The sequence below is a fragment of the Molothrus ater genome, chromosome 2 (genome assembly GCF_012460135.2).
Source record: "Molothrus ater isolate BHLD 08-10-18 breed brown headed cowbird chromosome 2, BPBGC_Mater_1.1, whole genome shotgun sequence".
In the NCBI taxonomy this organism is placed as follows: domain Eukaryota; kingdom Metazoa; phylum Chordata; class Aves; order Passeriformes; family Icteridae; genus Molothrus; species Molothrus ater.
This window is the reverse complement of record NC_050479.2, coordinates 25,245,865-25,259,972: the sequence shown is the minus strand read 5'-3', so window position 1 is coordinate 25,259,972 and position 14,108 is coordinate 25,245,865. Positions and strand designations below refer to the sequence as shown.

General features: G+C 41.9%; 1 protein-coding gene across 1 annotated transcript in view; it reads left to right on the top strand.

The window, feature by feature from the left end:
• Positions 1–772: 772 nt before the first annotated feature.
• The window catches only part of ANKRD10 (ankyrin repeat domain 10), a 37,768-nt gene continuing 24,432 nt past the window's right edge, over positions 773–14,108 (top strand). Inside the window, exons 1-2 of the mRNA XM_036406491.1 lie at positions 773–1,076; positions 6,877–7,029. Of these exons, the coding sequence (XP_036262384.1) occupies positions 876–1,076; positions 6,877–7,029 (354 nt within the window). The 5' untranslated portion in view covers positions 773–875. The remainder of the gene's footprint in view (positions 1,077–6,876; positions 7,030–14,108) is intronic.

Genomic DNA, 14,108 nt, shown 5'->3' with positions numbered 1-14,108 from the left:
ACTGAGCAGCACAAACCCACAGCGATCTCCGAGTGCTGAAGCTGGCTTGACAGCACGTCCGTGGTGCACGGGAGCAAACCACGACAGCCGCTACCCCGCGGCTCAGCCCTGTAGTGCTGCCGGCACCTTTTCCCTGCGCACACACGGCCCGGCGGGGACACACGGCCCGGCGGGGACACACGGCCCGGCGGGGACACACGGCCCGGCGGGGACACACGGCCCGGCGGGGACACCCGCGGCCCGGCGGGGACACCCGCGGCGCTCCCGCCCTGCCCCGGCCGCTGCGGCCACACCGGCCCCGGGCGGCGGCGAGAGCGGCTCTGCCGCTTCGGACAAGGGAAAATCCGGGCGCGGGAGAGGAAAGGGAGAGAGAAGAGCGGAACGGAGAAACGGGAGGGAGAGAAGGAGGGAGAAGGGGAGGAGGGAGAAAGAGGAAGAGGGAATGAGAAGGAGGGAGAGGATGAAAGGGTAGGGGAAGGGAAGGCGGGAGGGAGGAAAGGCGGAGAGACAGGGAGAAGAAGGAGGGACAGGCGAAGCCGGAGCGGGAGGCGTGAGGAGGAAGGAGCACGAACGGGAAGGGACGGGAGGGTGTGCAGGGGAGCAGCCGCGCGCTCCCCGCTCACTGCACCGCGCCCCGCCTCACGCCGGCCCGCTCCGCCCGCCCTGCTCCGGGCTCCCTGAGGGCCGCGCGACCCCGCCCTTCGGGGGGCGGAGCGTCGCGCGCGGCCCCGCCCCGCTCCCTTTGTGCCGGGGCCGCGCGCGCCAGCCGCAGTCGCCGCCGCTTCCCGCCAGGGCAGCGTGCGCCCGCCCGCTCCTCTCTCCCCTTCTCCCTCCCCCATTCCTTCCTATTCCCTCTCACCGCTCTCCCGCTCGCCATGTCGCTGGGAGCCGGCCCCGAGGCGGGCTTCTCCAGCGAGGAGCTGCTGACCCTGCGCTTTCCCCTGCACCGCGCCTGCCGCGATGGGGACCTGCCCGCCCTGTGCGCGCTGCTCCAGAGCTCGCCCCGCTCTGACCTGGCGGCCGAGGATTCCTTCTATGGCTGGACGCCCATCCACTGGGCCGCGCACTTCGGCAAGGTGGGGCCTGGCCGGGCTCAGCCGGCGGCGGGAGCGGGGGTGGGAACGGGAAGGAGAAGGGAAAGGAGGGAGCGATTCCCGCTCGCGCGCATCGCGGCGCCATCTTTGCCCCTAGCGCGCGCTGTGCCGGGAGGCGCCGCCGCCCCCCCCTCCCCTCACCGCCTCCTGCCGCTCCTCAGGGAATCGGGCGGGATGAAGCGGACAGCCCTGGTGCTTGGCTCCGTTCCGGTCCCCGCGGTCAGTGAGGCGTGGGTGGCGCAGGTCACGGGGCTGGGGGCACCTGCCGTTTCGGCATCATTCATCCCCACCCCCGCTGCCGGCGGCAGCCGCCCCGCTCCCTCCCCGCTGCTTTCCCGGCTGGCAGCGGCGGCCCCGCGCCTCGCCAGGGCCACCGGCACAGGAGCGAGTGGCGAGGAGCGGCCGATATCCCCCGGACACCCTCGGGGGACGCCGGCCATGCGGGCTGGAGGCACCGCCGCGGCGCGACCTCTTCCCCGCCCTCGGCTGATCTCCCTGCATGCCGGCCCTGCCTGCCGGGGCGCTTTGTCTGCGCGCGGTCCGGGCCCTGCTCGGGCTCCGCGCCTGGAGACCGCTGTGTTGTGGTGCCCGTGTTATGACAACCGGCTCGTAGGAGTTTGGGCAGAAGGTGCTGCTTGTGCCTGTAAGGCGCTCCCCTTTTGCCTTCGGTAGGAAAAATAAATCGCGGTTCATCCGTATGGAATTTTCTGCATTGGCGCCGTTGCATTGCAGAAAAGACCAAAACATACGAAGTAGCTCCGCTAACTTCACATCTTAGAATGAGTGGTATTCTAATTCCTGGATTTTAATATAGGCGTTTCCTGTTTCTGATGCAGTGAGTATTTCAGACTATGCAGGATTCCAGCCTAGAGGATTGGGATCTGTTTTTTTCCCTTCATTGATTTGTCTGAGTTTAGAATTCGAGGGGCTTTTGTTCTTGTTCTCCCTCCCATTTCCCATATACTTCTATTTGCTTATTGGTTGTGTGCCAGAGCAGGAAGATTGATGTACTTAGGCAGTTGTCATGGTTTATAAAAGGACATTAGGAGATGGTTTCTATACGTTATGTGATCTTAGCTGCAGTTGTTTCTTTGAGAAGCTTTTAGAAGCAGCTTTAACTAAGTCGTCTTCCAGTCCTAAAACAAAGGCAAACAAAAAACCCTAAAGCCACAAAATCCAAAATGTAGACTAGTCTTGTATCGGTTGAGAAAGAAGCTAATAATCTGCACTCCGAAAAAAAGTGGAGTGCCTTTATTTTCCTTCTGAAATACACTCGCAGGAAGTATTAAGGTACTGATTGGCCTTACGGTCTTCTGTTTCTTTTTTCTGTCTTGTAAGAATTTCTTTTCAGTATGAGCTTCTGACAGTCGTGCTTTTGCGAGGTAGTATTTACTTAATTATTGGATATAGATTTTGGATAGTATATGTGTTTTTTTTTTTCCTTTAAGCATCTTAAGTGGCTGCTAACCATCGTAGGTTGAGTGAGCTTTTGTGTACATTCCAGTTTCTGTTGAAGAGACTTGCAGCAAGAGCAAACAAAGGGAACAAGTCGGCCTCAACACGTTGTGCTTGTATTTGCTATTTTCATTCTTAGGTATGGGCAGAATTTGATGGGTAGTGGTGTTACATATGGGGGGGAAATCTGGCAGATGAAATGTGTCTTACAGAGATGACATAGGCTGTACATGGGTTTTACAGAATTTTTTTCATATGTTTTGTCCTAAAAGCCATCAGACCCAGGCAGCAATTTGTGGAAGTTATCTACATACTTTATAGTCTAGTTAAATTATTTTCTCAGAGCCAAAGGCTGCACAGCACTTTGAAAAAGTTAGAGTAGTGTATTGGAGCCCAAATCCGACTGGCTTTGTGTTTGTGTGACACAATTACACTTGTACCTTTCACCAGTTAACAGAGTGTTGCCAGCAGTGAGACAAGAGCTGCTCAGATGCATGTCTTACATTCGCATTTATGGCATTTTTGTTTCCCGAATTCACATTCAACAAAAGGAAATGGAAAATTCTTCTGTTTCTCATAGCACCACGGTTTTCAAATGTTAATTTTTGAAGCATTGGTTAACAGTTACTAAACAGGTCTCTTTCTCTTCACTTCTTTGTTTTTCTAGATTTTGTGGGATTTTCACTTGTTTGGTTTTTTCTTTTCCTGGAAAAAGCTATATATGATGACAGAACTTTGTGTCTGTCTGTGATACAGGGCCAATTAGTAATGTGGTCCACCAGACCATTGCTTCTCGCTGCAGCTCTCTAGGACACTCAAAAGACAAAATTGGTTTAGTTCTTTCCTGGAGCTACTTGTGAGCAATGAAATCTAACCCAGTTCATACATGTACACACATGTGTGCCTGCACACACAGCAGGAGTCCAGATTTGATGAACTTCAAAGAAAGTTTTCTTTCCCTCTGCCTGTGGCACAAGTTGAACATAAGATGGCTCTCCCTGCATCAAAGGGCAGTACAGAAGGATTTTACAGTGAAACTATGTAGAGCTAAATTCTTGCATATAGTTGTAGATATGCTTCAGGAAGGAATTAGCAGCAACAGTCAAGTTGGTTGTAAATGAATATGTGAAAGAGAAAAGGTGGCTTATGGGGGAGAAAATACTGCTGTAACACCCAGTAAAAATGGGGTCTCTTACAACTAAAAGTGAAAACAGGGTTCTTGAATAACTTATTCTAAAGCACACTTCTACAGTTTGCAGGTAATAGTTAAAATACCAGCAAAGTCAATTGGAGGTGATGGATATTGCAGTTTGTGTTTCTAGTTGTAATATCTGGGCATTTAATGACAGTATGGAGCTCCTTTTAGAGATAGCAGCAAGTGCAAATTTACTTGCTGTGTGGAGTACCTGTGGTGGAGTTTGCATTTCAGGACATTCCCTGACTGCAGAAAAGTGCTTGTCTCCTGAGATGTGAATTAAATCCCATTAGAGTTTCTGTATTTTAATTGGAGTTAATTATATGGTGCCCTAAATTACACTGGTATTCCACAGATTTCTGAGAAGATGGGTCAGAATGTAAAAATATTAATAGTCTAAAAAAGCTACCAGAGAGGTAGAAAATACAGAGCTTGCATAAAAAATTGATTTTGATATTAATTTTAGTTCATTGTTTTGGACTAAACTTAATTTTCTTTTTAATCACTTGCAATTGAGTTTTTATTTTCCCTGACCACATCTCTTTGCTTGTGCTCTTTGCCCACTTTTGTTTTTTGTCCTTTGACTGTTCACATTATAGGAAGCAAAATAGTAAATATGTTGTTTCTTTTGGAACAAAAGTGGTAGAGATAAAAATGCCTGTCTCCTGCTTGGTATTTTTCCAGTGTTGTGGCCTGTATAGAGGCCTGTCTTTCTTCACTAAATCAGTTTAACATCTGCTTTAGGTTGGAAAATATCTACTGTATTAAATTTAGGTCATTTAATGAAAGTGGACTTGTGTGTCCTGATCTCGAGCATAAATGATCAAGTGAGGAATTGTTTTTTGTCATGATGACTTTTTCTGTTCATGGATGGAATTAATCTCATTCTTCCATAATGTTGGAAGAAGCAGGTTTTTCTGACAGCCATGATACAGAAGAGCCATACTCAACCTTTAATGGGATGAAACGTATTCATAGTTGAAAGCTCTATGACTCTAAAGTCAGAGTATTAAAAAAAAAAGGAAAATGTTTAAAAGTGAAGTTGCATGGATAATCATGGTGTGTGGCCCTCTTAGATCCAAGCAGTGCAGGGTAGTGCTGGTGAATCAGTTTGTGTTTTTTCCTTTTCAGTAGATGGACTGTAATGCCTGTCTAATTATGGAATTCTTTCAGCCTGGTGCCTGTGCAGGAAATATTATTCTTTCCTGAAGTTGTAATGCTTGTCTGGAAGTGTTTTCAAATGAACTCTATTAATAAAGTCTATTGTTCTAAAAACAGGCCGAAATTTATTTTTGCCTTCAGTTGCCACAGATGAACCTCTTGGTGTAGCTGAAGGGGTGTTTTCCATCACATGACTTATTAATAATTGAAGTGTTACAATTTAATTAATACCTACTAAAGATTGACAACAATATTATGAGTACTAACATGTGAAGATCATGGAAAGTCCAATATTGGCAAGTACAAAATGTAGTTCAGTAGTCTAGTGTTGGAGTTATAAATTTTCTTAAGTTATTGGATACGTTGGGTTTTTTTCCCCAACAAAAGTGCTCATTTTCTTTTGAAAAGGTACTTTCTCTTTGGCAATGTTGATGTTTATGGAGCTAGATTCATTAATATGCAATATTTCAGTTATCCTCACCCTTACTTCGTGCAGTTAGTGAGTTCCTGGTACAACTGTGTCCAGCCTTAACTCCATTACAGTCCAAAAAAATGACTTCTGTGTGTCCAAAGGGATAGGGTTCACATGTGTTTTGTTTGAATTATATGAGGGAAGGAAACAAATAAAGTTGACAATGTATTTGCAAAACTAATTAAAATACTTCATTACAGTGTTTGGTACTTTCATCTCATTGTAATTCAGCAAGATCAGGAATTTGCAGGTTAAGAGAGGGAAAAAGAAAGGCTGACACACAGCAACAGAGAATGTTATCCTGATGTTGATGCTTCTATCTGAGTCAAGCTGCCAGCCCACATTCAGATGATTTTTAATTGCTCCTTTATGGACAGACTATTCCACAGCTGTGGTGTGGCTGATGTTTTCTTTAATGGTGATACACTGAGACAACCACAGATTTGTTTTATATGAACCAATGCCTGAGCTGGTATAAGGGTCTTTGTTTTGCTGCTGCATCTATGTGCAGGGGTATTTGTTTTCTACCCACAGTAAATGGATGCCTAGACTAAACTGTTTATTTCAGCATGGTGAGTTTCTTTTCCTATCAACAATACAATGTTACTGTGTGACAGGAAAGGAGTGTTGTTTTGACTATTTTTGAAAGTTGAGGTCATCGTAGCTGTGGTTTGCCTAGTTTCTACAAATGACAAGTTATGAACCTTTAAAAATAGTATCTGGTTATCTGACACTTCTGGTTAGTATGTTAGGAAAAAAGGCAGAATATAACTTGACCATTACTGCAATTTTTTAAAGAAAGAAAGCTTTTATCTTTATGGTGTCACAAACAAGCAGCCTGTTTTGTTTTAAACAGTTTCTTATCTGAAATAACAAGAAAATGGTGGAATTGATTCCTTTCATAGATTTAACACATTATATGTATTCTTAAGTATTATTTTTCTTGACTAATCTTCTGTCATTCCAGGAATACAGTAAAGAAATGAAAAATCTCTTGTTTTTATGATCTAGCTTTATGTAAACTCTGCTGGGAGTACGAGTCCAGCATCTATATATCTCCTAACAACACTTTTGTTTTGGCAAATGTTACCTAATAATATCTGGTTAGCATTATGTTTGCTGGATCAGAACTCTCCCCCTTTTTTTCCCCTACTTTTCTTTCTTCCCTTTCCACCCTCTTAACAAAAGGAAACTGAATATCTCTTGTAGTTAGGATTGAAGGGTTTATGTCCTCTTTTTCTCTTTTCTGAAATTAAAGATGAAACTCCATTTTGGAGGTGAGAATTAAGTACTTCTCAGGTGTGGTCTATGACCAAATGGGGAAGGAGTGAAGGAGAAGGGAGGAAGTCCTAAATTTCATATTCTGTCTTATTTTTCATTCATGTAGTCTTACTAGTAAATCTAGCTCTTCTGGGTTTTATGTATTTATTACCACATGTTAATTGTCATAGCACATCTGTGTAACATTTTTGGTTTTATTTTCCCTCATGTCTTTAAAGCTGGAGTGCCTAATGCAGTTAGTAAGAGCTGGAGCTTCTGTAAATGCCAGTACGACACGTTTTGCTCAAACACCAGCCCACATTGCTGCTTTTGGAGGACATCCACAGTGCCTGAATTGGTTGATTCAAGTGGGGGCCAACATAAACAAACAGGTACGGATTAATGTGTATTTCATGTGCGCATATAGTTCTGCAAGGAGTGTCTTGATCCCTTTTTATGACATGTATGAGCCTTACATTAACATACAGATGCTTCATTTTTGACATCAGCTGAAGTCAAGTGACTTAATTATCAGTTATAGACATTTTACATTGAGGTAGAGGTAGGACTAATAAATGTCCTTTAAGCCTCTAGGGGTTTGGGGGATATTTGTTTTAGGAGTTGACATCTTGCTGCTTCTCAACTAAGTGGTAATGTTGCCTTGTATTGGCAGCATTAGCAAATACCCTGATATTGTAGTGCTGCAGTAGGGGCAAGAAAAAGACTAGTGAGGAACATAATACTTAATAAATTTGCTAATAATAGAAAAATTTACTATTACCTACAGAACCATGAGACCTTTGTGGTGCTTCATGATTTATCATACATCTAACTAGTAAGAGCTGCCTTGATTTATTTTAAGGTGCATCTGGTTTTATGTTGTTTTTCTTTTAGATTAATTCTAAAGCTTTTCTAGTAGCTTTCTGAAAGTAGATCAGAAACATGTACTTGACTAACAAAGAATGAATAGGTGATTTTAAAAATTTCTTTTGCCCATTTTTTTACTATAACTGTAATTAGTTTAGGTGAGTATGGAATTTATTTGGTAGCAGGGAGTGCATTAATATAGCAAAATTCCTGCAAAGGAGTGTTGTGCTCTCTGGTACTGTAACAGAATCAATACCTAAAAGCTATCATCATGTTTTTGAAGAAAATGTTTATAAAGTACTGAATGAATCTGTTATGTATGCTGGTCATCCATAACATCCTTTTTAATGGTAATCAAAAGTATTTTTAATAATATTCTGAGAGTAATAATACTACAGCATATGCTGTTGTTAAAAGCTGTGGTATAGCACAGCATCCATAAAATGTCTGGCCTGTTAAATCTTGCATCATACTTTTCTTAAAATATTTAAGGGCCAGACTGCGTTTTATATGCAGTAGAGTTAAGCTAAGTCTGCTGAAGAACTAAAACATTTGCATTTCTAGAGTTTGGTTCTTTTTTTTTTTTAAGCTGTGCAAAAATAAGAAATGGGGAAGTTTGTGTTGAGTTTTCAGAAAAGAAGTCTGGTGCATTGAGAACAGCTGTGAGACATCAGGAGAATTGTAGAAACAATGAAGGTGGCTGGATGCAGAGGCTATAGATGGCATCTTCTCCTTGATACCTGACAAAAATAACTTATGCAAAAAGTTATTGCTGCATAGTGGTAGAATCTTCAGAAGAGAAAATACAAGAGCTGTAAATGCATCTGGAGACCAGGTAAGAATGTAAAGAAATGGTGATTAGAGAGGAAACGTGGCATGCACAGAATAAAGATATACAAATAACTGCTAAATGAGAAGAGAAGAATGAATGAAAGTGAATGAATGAGAAGAATGAAAGTTTCCAGCTATGAGGATAAAGAGAAGAACTGACCAGTGAGGTTGAAATGGAGTTGAAGAACAAGCTTGATGTCCTGGAACATGAGGGGGAAAAAAAAATCACATGTAGTGAGTGAGGTTGTAGCAAAGAAGAAAAGTAGCAGCTAGCTCCCAGAAGAAGAGGAGAAGAGTGTGGAGAGATCTCTCCATGGGCTGAGGGCAACATGCAGATGACTGTAAAAGAAAACAGAAGGCAGTATAATAGGCAGTTAAAAATGGGCAGGAGACTCATTCCAGCTTAAAGAAGTTACCTAGGCAAGACAGTGACTCAGAAGTCTGTATGTTGCTGGCTTGTTGCCAGAGCAAATGATCTTCCACATTGTCAGGTTCTCAGATAGTGATGATAGCATCTTATAGACTTATGTGGTCAGACTGAGGCAGTGACAGACCACGGACATAGCAGAGGTGGGTGCTGAGAGCTGACATGGTGGGTGCCTTCTATGTCATTAATGGTAGGCTCAAGTTACTCTCCAGTGTAGTAACTTTTTTTTGCACCCACAAGATACTAATGGAACACATGACCAGAGGTATTTCAGACTCAGTTTAGTGACAATATAAGGTACCTCTGGTTAATTAAATGGTAATAGAAACAGAAAGTCTCTGAAGTTTGTAGGATACAACTGGTCAGTCACCCTGTTTGCTCATGCACAAGCACTGAAAGCTAGGCAGTGTGCCTTGGTGATAACTAAAGCAGAAAGCTCATCCCACAGATAGTTGGAATGTTGCATACATGACTATGTAAAGCACAGTGCATGCTTTGCTATCCCCAGTTTCCTCAGCTGTTTATTGAATTGCAGTCAAATTCTACTATTCTTGTTTGATTTGAACTCCTTAAATGATCTCTGTTCCTTATTTAATTTGCAAGCACTTTTAGGTGATCATCTAGGGCTTCCACCCACACTTTTGAGCTTTTGGAGCACTATTTCCTGATGTGTATTTTGTTTATTCCTTCCAGCTCGCTGACTGATGCTGTACTCCAAACAGACATAGTCACTGGCTAATGCTTGTGTGAGGACAAGTGTTCCATGGACACTGGATACAAAACACATGCTGAGAAAGATCTGGGAATGCTTGATATTTAAACTAGTAAACTTTTCCTTCCAAAGTGACTTCTGGTCATTGGCTACAGACTAACCCTTCACTTCTGGAAAAAGAAAAGGATAGCTTCTGAAAAGGAATCCACTCGAGTCTCTCAGTTTTACCGTAAACCTCCGGTACTCAGTAGAGTTTGCATGCATGCTTTCATATCTGCCCTGAGGTATTGTATTGTAGCTCATGCTGCCCTGAAGTTTAGGAAAACTTAAACATGTTTTATCTTGTTGCTGGTGAGGGTTGCCCAGGACATTTCTCAGGCAGCAGCAATGAAGGACAAATGCTGAAAACTGCTTGTCCCAACTTCACTTTGCTCCCCAAATAAATTTTGTGAGTATATCCTGTGATGCCCAGCCCTCTTATGTAACTGTTTGTGCTGGCTAGAATCACATCTGTCTCTCATCAGTGGGCAGCTCCTTACCCCCAGGATCACCATATAACAATACACAGGAGGAAAGCTGAAGTGCCAAGCAGTGGTTTGTTTCTACCCATCAGTGTATTCAAGACAATGTCCTACTGTTTCTGATTTTTCTTTTTTTTTCCCCTCAGTGGGCTGTGCCTGCTAATAGTTGTTAGTAGTGTGACTCACGACCTGCATTTGGCTGCCTGCCTGCTCTAGTTCACTGTAACAGTGCAAAGCAATTATCCTGCTAGTTTTCCTGAGGATTTTTTTCTGATTTATCCTTGTCACAACACAGATTGGTTCTGGGCTGTTGTATATGTTAGATACATCAGATAATAAGTACTTCTGATTTAAAAAACCATTAACTTCATTTAAATATATTTTCCCTCTAGCCTCAGCCTATTAAACATTTCTTTTGTATGTTGCCTTTGTTGATTGGCCAAAAAAAGTGTTGTGTGGCCTGTCATAAAGGGAAGGGAAAAGAAATACTGCACCCTTACAGGAGATGCAACTTACTATTCATGCAGTCAGTTAACATCACATGGCAGTGGTGTCAGATAGTTTTAGGGGAGGGTTAGACTACCCATAGGAGCAAGAACTGTAAATAGGCTGATATCCTTGGTAGGGAGGAAGAAAACATTCTTTGGGTATATTACAGTTTTTATTTTTAACAACAATTAGGTCTAAATCCAGATAAAAAGATTCCATAAGTTCTCACTTGCGCACAAAAGCCTTTTTAGCAAAGGAGGAAAGGTACTCGGTGTTCTCTAGTTTCTGCTTCCTAGCTTCAGAAAGGATAGGATACAGGTTCTAAGAAATGAGTAATCTTTGGAAATGTGATCATCTGATAGAGGATTGAAATTCAGTCAGTTCAGTTAAGGAATGGGGTTAGTTTGTATTTCTTTTCAAGTAAGGGCTTCTGTGTCTTAGTCAGGTATCACTACTAGAAATATTTTAGAAGTGCTTGCACAGTGTTGAGGTTTATCCCCAGTGGATACCTAAGCACCACACAGCTGCTTCCTTCTTCCCCCACCCGGTGAGGTGAGGGGGAGGATCAGCAGGGAGGTGTGAGAACTCATGGGTTGAAATAAAGACTACCAGGTTAACTGGTAAAAAAAGGAAACAAAGAAAAAGAAATCCAAGAAAATCAAGTGATAAAACATTTTTAAAAACCTCACAGCACAGCACAAAAAGCTTTGTTGCTCACCACTACCTCAGTGATGCCAGCCAGTGCTGGAGCAATGGCAGCCCCAGTTCTACTTGCTGAGCATGGCGTCACATGGCATGGGATAATCCTCTGGTCCTTTGGGTCAGTGGTCCCAGCTGGGGCACATCCCAGCCTACTCCCAGCTAGAACATTGGTGTACTAAAAACACTTTGCTGCTCACAAGCCCAAAACATCTTACCAGGTACTATGAAGAAAATCAATTCTGTCCCATCCAAAAGAGTATTCATAGTTGAAAGTTTTCAGTGTAAATATGTGTGGGAGCTTTTTACTTTAAAAATAAATTCCTGCAACTAAGTTGCTTTTTGCTGGGAGGGTTGTTTTGGTTTGGGGGTTTTTTTGATTATTTTTGTGTTGATTGTTTTGGGGGGGTTTTTTTGTTGTTGTTTTTGTTTTTTGGGGTTTGGTTTTTTTTTGTTTGGGGTTTTCTTTTATTTGGGTTTTTTTATTGTTGTGGTTTTTTTTGGGTTTTTTGTTTGTTGTTGTTGTTGTTGTTGTTTTTTGATAAATGGAAGGAATGTAAGGGTACCAGTGAGTGAAATCAATTGAATCATGTCCAGGGACTTGGAATTTGGAGAATAAAATAGGAAATGTGCTCTGAATTCAACTGGACCATCCTCAAGCTAACAGAATTCAGGTCCCAAAAGACAGAAGGAGGAAAAAATGGAGTAAAAAATGGCTTTAGACTGAAATGAAAAAAATACCCATACATGAAAGAGGCCTGGGAAGAGAGTTTGAGAAAAGTATGTAATCAGTAGAGGAAGTGTCTTTTGAGGTTAAGAGCATAGTGAGGAACTGGAAACTGATTAGTCAAGCTGAGATAGATTTACTGATTAAAGCCAAAAAAAGCAAAAGACTCTTTAGCCACATAAATAAAAAGATAATAAGGAAGGAAGCTAGATGTTTATGCAGTAAAATGAAATAAAAGTCAAAGGTAATCTAGTCATGATGCCAAGCTGGAGAAGACTGCCCTTGTCTGTGTGAGAGGGTAGCCATTCTTTCCAAGGGAAAGGAGGAAGGCATTCAGCAATGGGTTGCAAAAACTAAATGTGTCTGTGATGGTTCATGAATTCTTTTTGTCATTTCTTCAAGAGCACTGTGCACAAAATATGTAGTAACCACAGAACCAATCAAATGTATTATCATGAATGCTAAATTAATGAAACTTAGTTTGAGTTTCTACTCATTTATTTAGAATGCATCCTCTAGATTGTGAGACAAGTTTGGGCTGTTTGTGCAGTGTTGCAACAGAGGGATGAGTTCTGCTCTAGTTGTGAAAGGCCAGTACGAGTCATTGATGCTTCTCTTCCTGGAATATTATTACAAAAGGGATTGTTTCAGACTCAAGCACAGATGGGGAGTGTGACCAGTTTAAAGGATTATGAGGTGTTATCAGGGGTAATGAGGAATTAATAGAGCTTCTCAAAATAAAAGAACTTCTTTTGTGAGATAAAAGAGATAGGGAAGAAGTATTTTACACGTGAGAATGTGCTGACAGGCTATACCCTGAACCGCTCGCAGAAACTTCTTGGAAAAAAATGTTACTTTGTTTTCCTGTTAGGTCACATCCATTCCAGTTGTTGAATCAAAACAATTGTTCTGAGACTCATACAGAATACTTTTGTTTTCTCCTCTATGCATTGAAAGATATAAAAGCCATCTTTCAGTGGGATGTATATATTTTCCCATGTGTATTTTCCATTTAGTCAAACTTAAAATCTAGAGAGAATTTCTGAGGAGAGCTAGGAAAGTGTTTCAGTGCAAATATATTTGGCCCCTTATGAGAATTTCAAAACAACATAATAGTAATGACAACTGAAATTTGGGTACTGTAATTAAAAGGAATGCTATAAAAACCTAAGTCTATTCTGTTGTTTTTTAAGTATTACTTGAATTCCTTAACTTCAGACACATGGTTTTCTGGGCCAGTGATTAAAAGCAGCCCTTCTCAAGACATATATTCCCTTCTGAAATACTAATCTTTTCTGTTTGGTGATGGAAGTGGTAGCTGCTATAAGCTTAGCTCATCCTTCTAATGCAATGCTGGGGAGTCCTTTTGCAAAGGTCTTGTCTCATCCTTTTTGTGTGTCCCCACAGCAATGATGGAATTCAGTTCTCTAGATCTTACTGTGGGCAGTGCCAGGTTTTTAGGGCTCGGGAAGATTTTATCTCTGCCATATGCATGGCCAACTAACCCTAACCTGAACTTCATATTGAGTAAATCTATTGTAACTTAGACTTGGGCTTGCAGATACTAATGCTGACCAAAAGAGGCAAATCACTTACTTTCTATACTTTGGCCATTTTAATAAAAGGGAGGAGGGGAGGACACTGTAACAGAATGATGAATTGAAGACAGCTTTTATGACTGGAAAATTTATTACCCAAAGAAAGTTTTTCTGGATAAATTAGCCTCAAATAAATTTCAATGTATGATAGTTTAAAAATTGTGTCCTCTCTTAAATTTCTTTCTCTTCCTGTTACTTCAGGAGAAGTTACAAATAGGAAAAATTTGCATAAACTTCATTGGAAAGCAGTCTTCTATCCATCAGCTGCAGACATCCACTTTGGAAGAAGGGCTTTATAGCCTTTTTCTAATCTCTAAGACATTGCTGCTCTTTCCTATGTCCAAACTTTGTCAGCCTCAACAGTTTTCCTTATTTTATAAGAAAGTAAACTTTGGTGCCATTGTTGTTCCCTGCTGAGTGTGCTAAGTAGTTCACTGTCTGGCTGAATATATGTCTTAAGCACTGGCTTACCCTCCATGAATTTGTAACTTGTTATAATGATATTTCACCATGAAATAAAATTGTCAAGTAGAAAATAGAGAATACATACATTATAATCCAAAATTCATTTTCAAGTTATACTTACATGGCCTAAAAGAT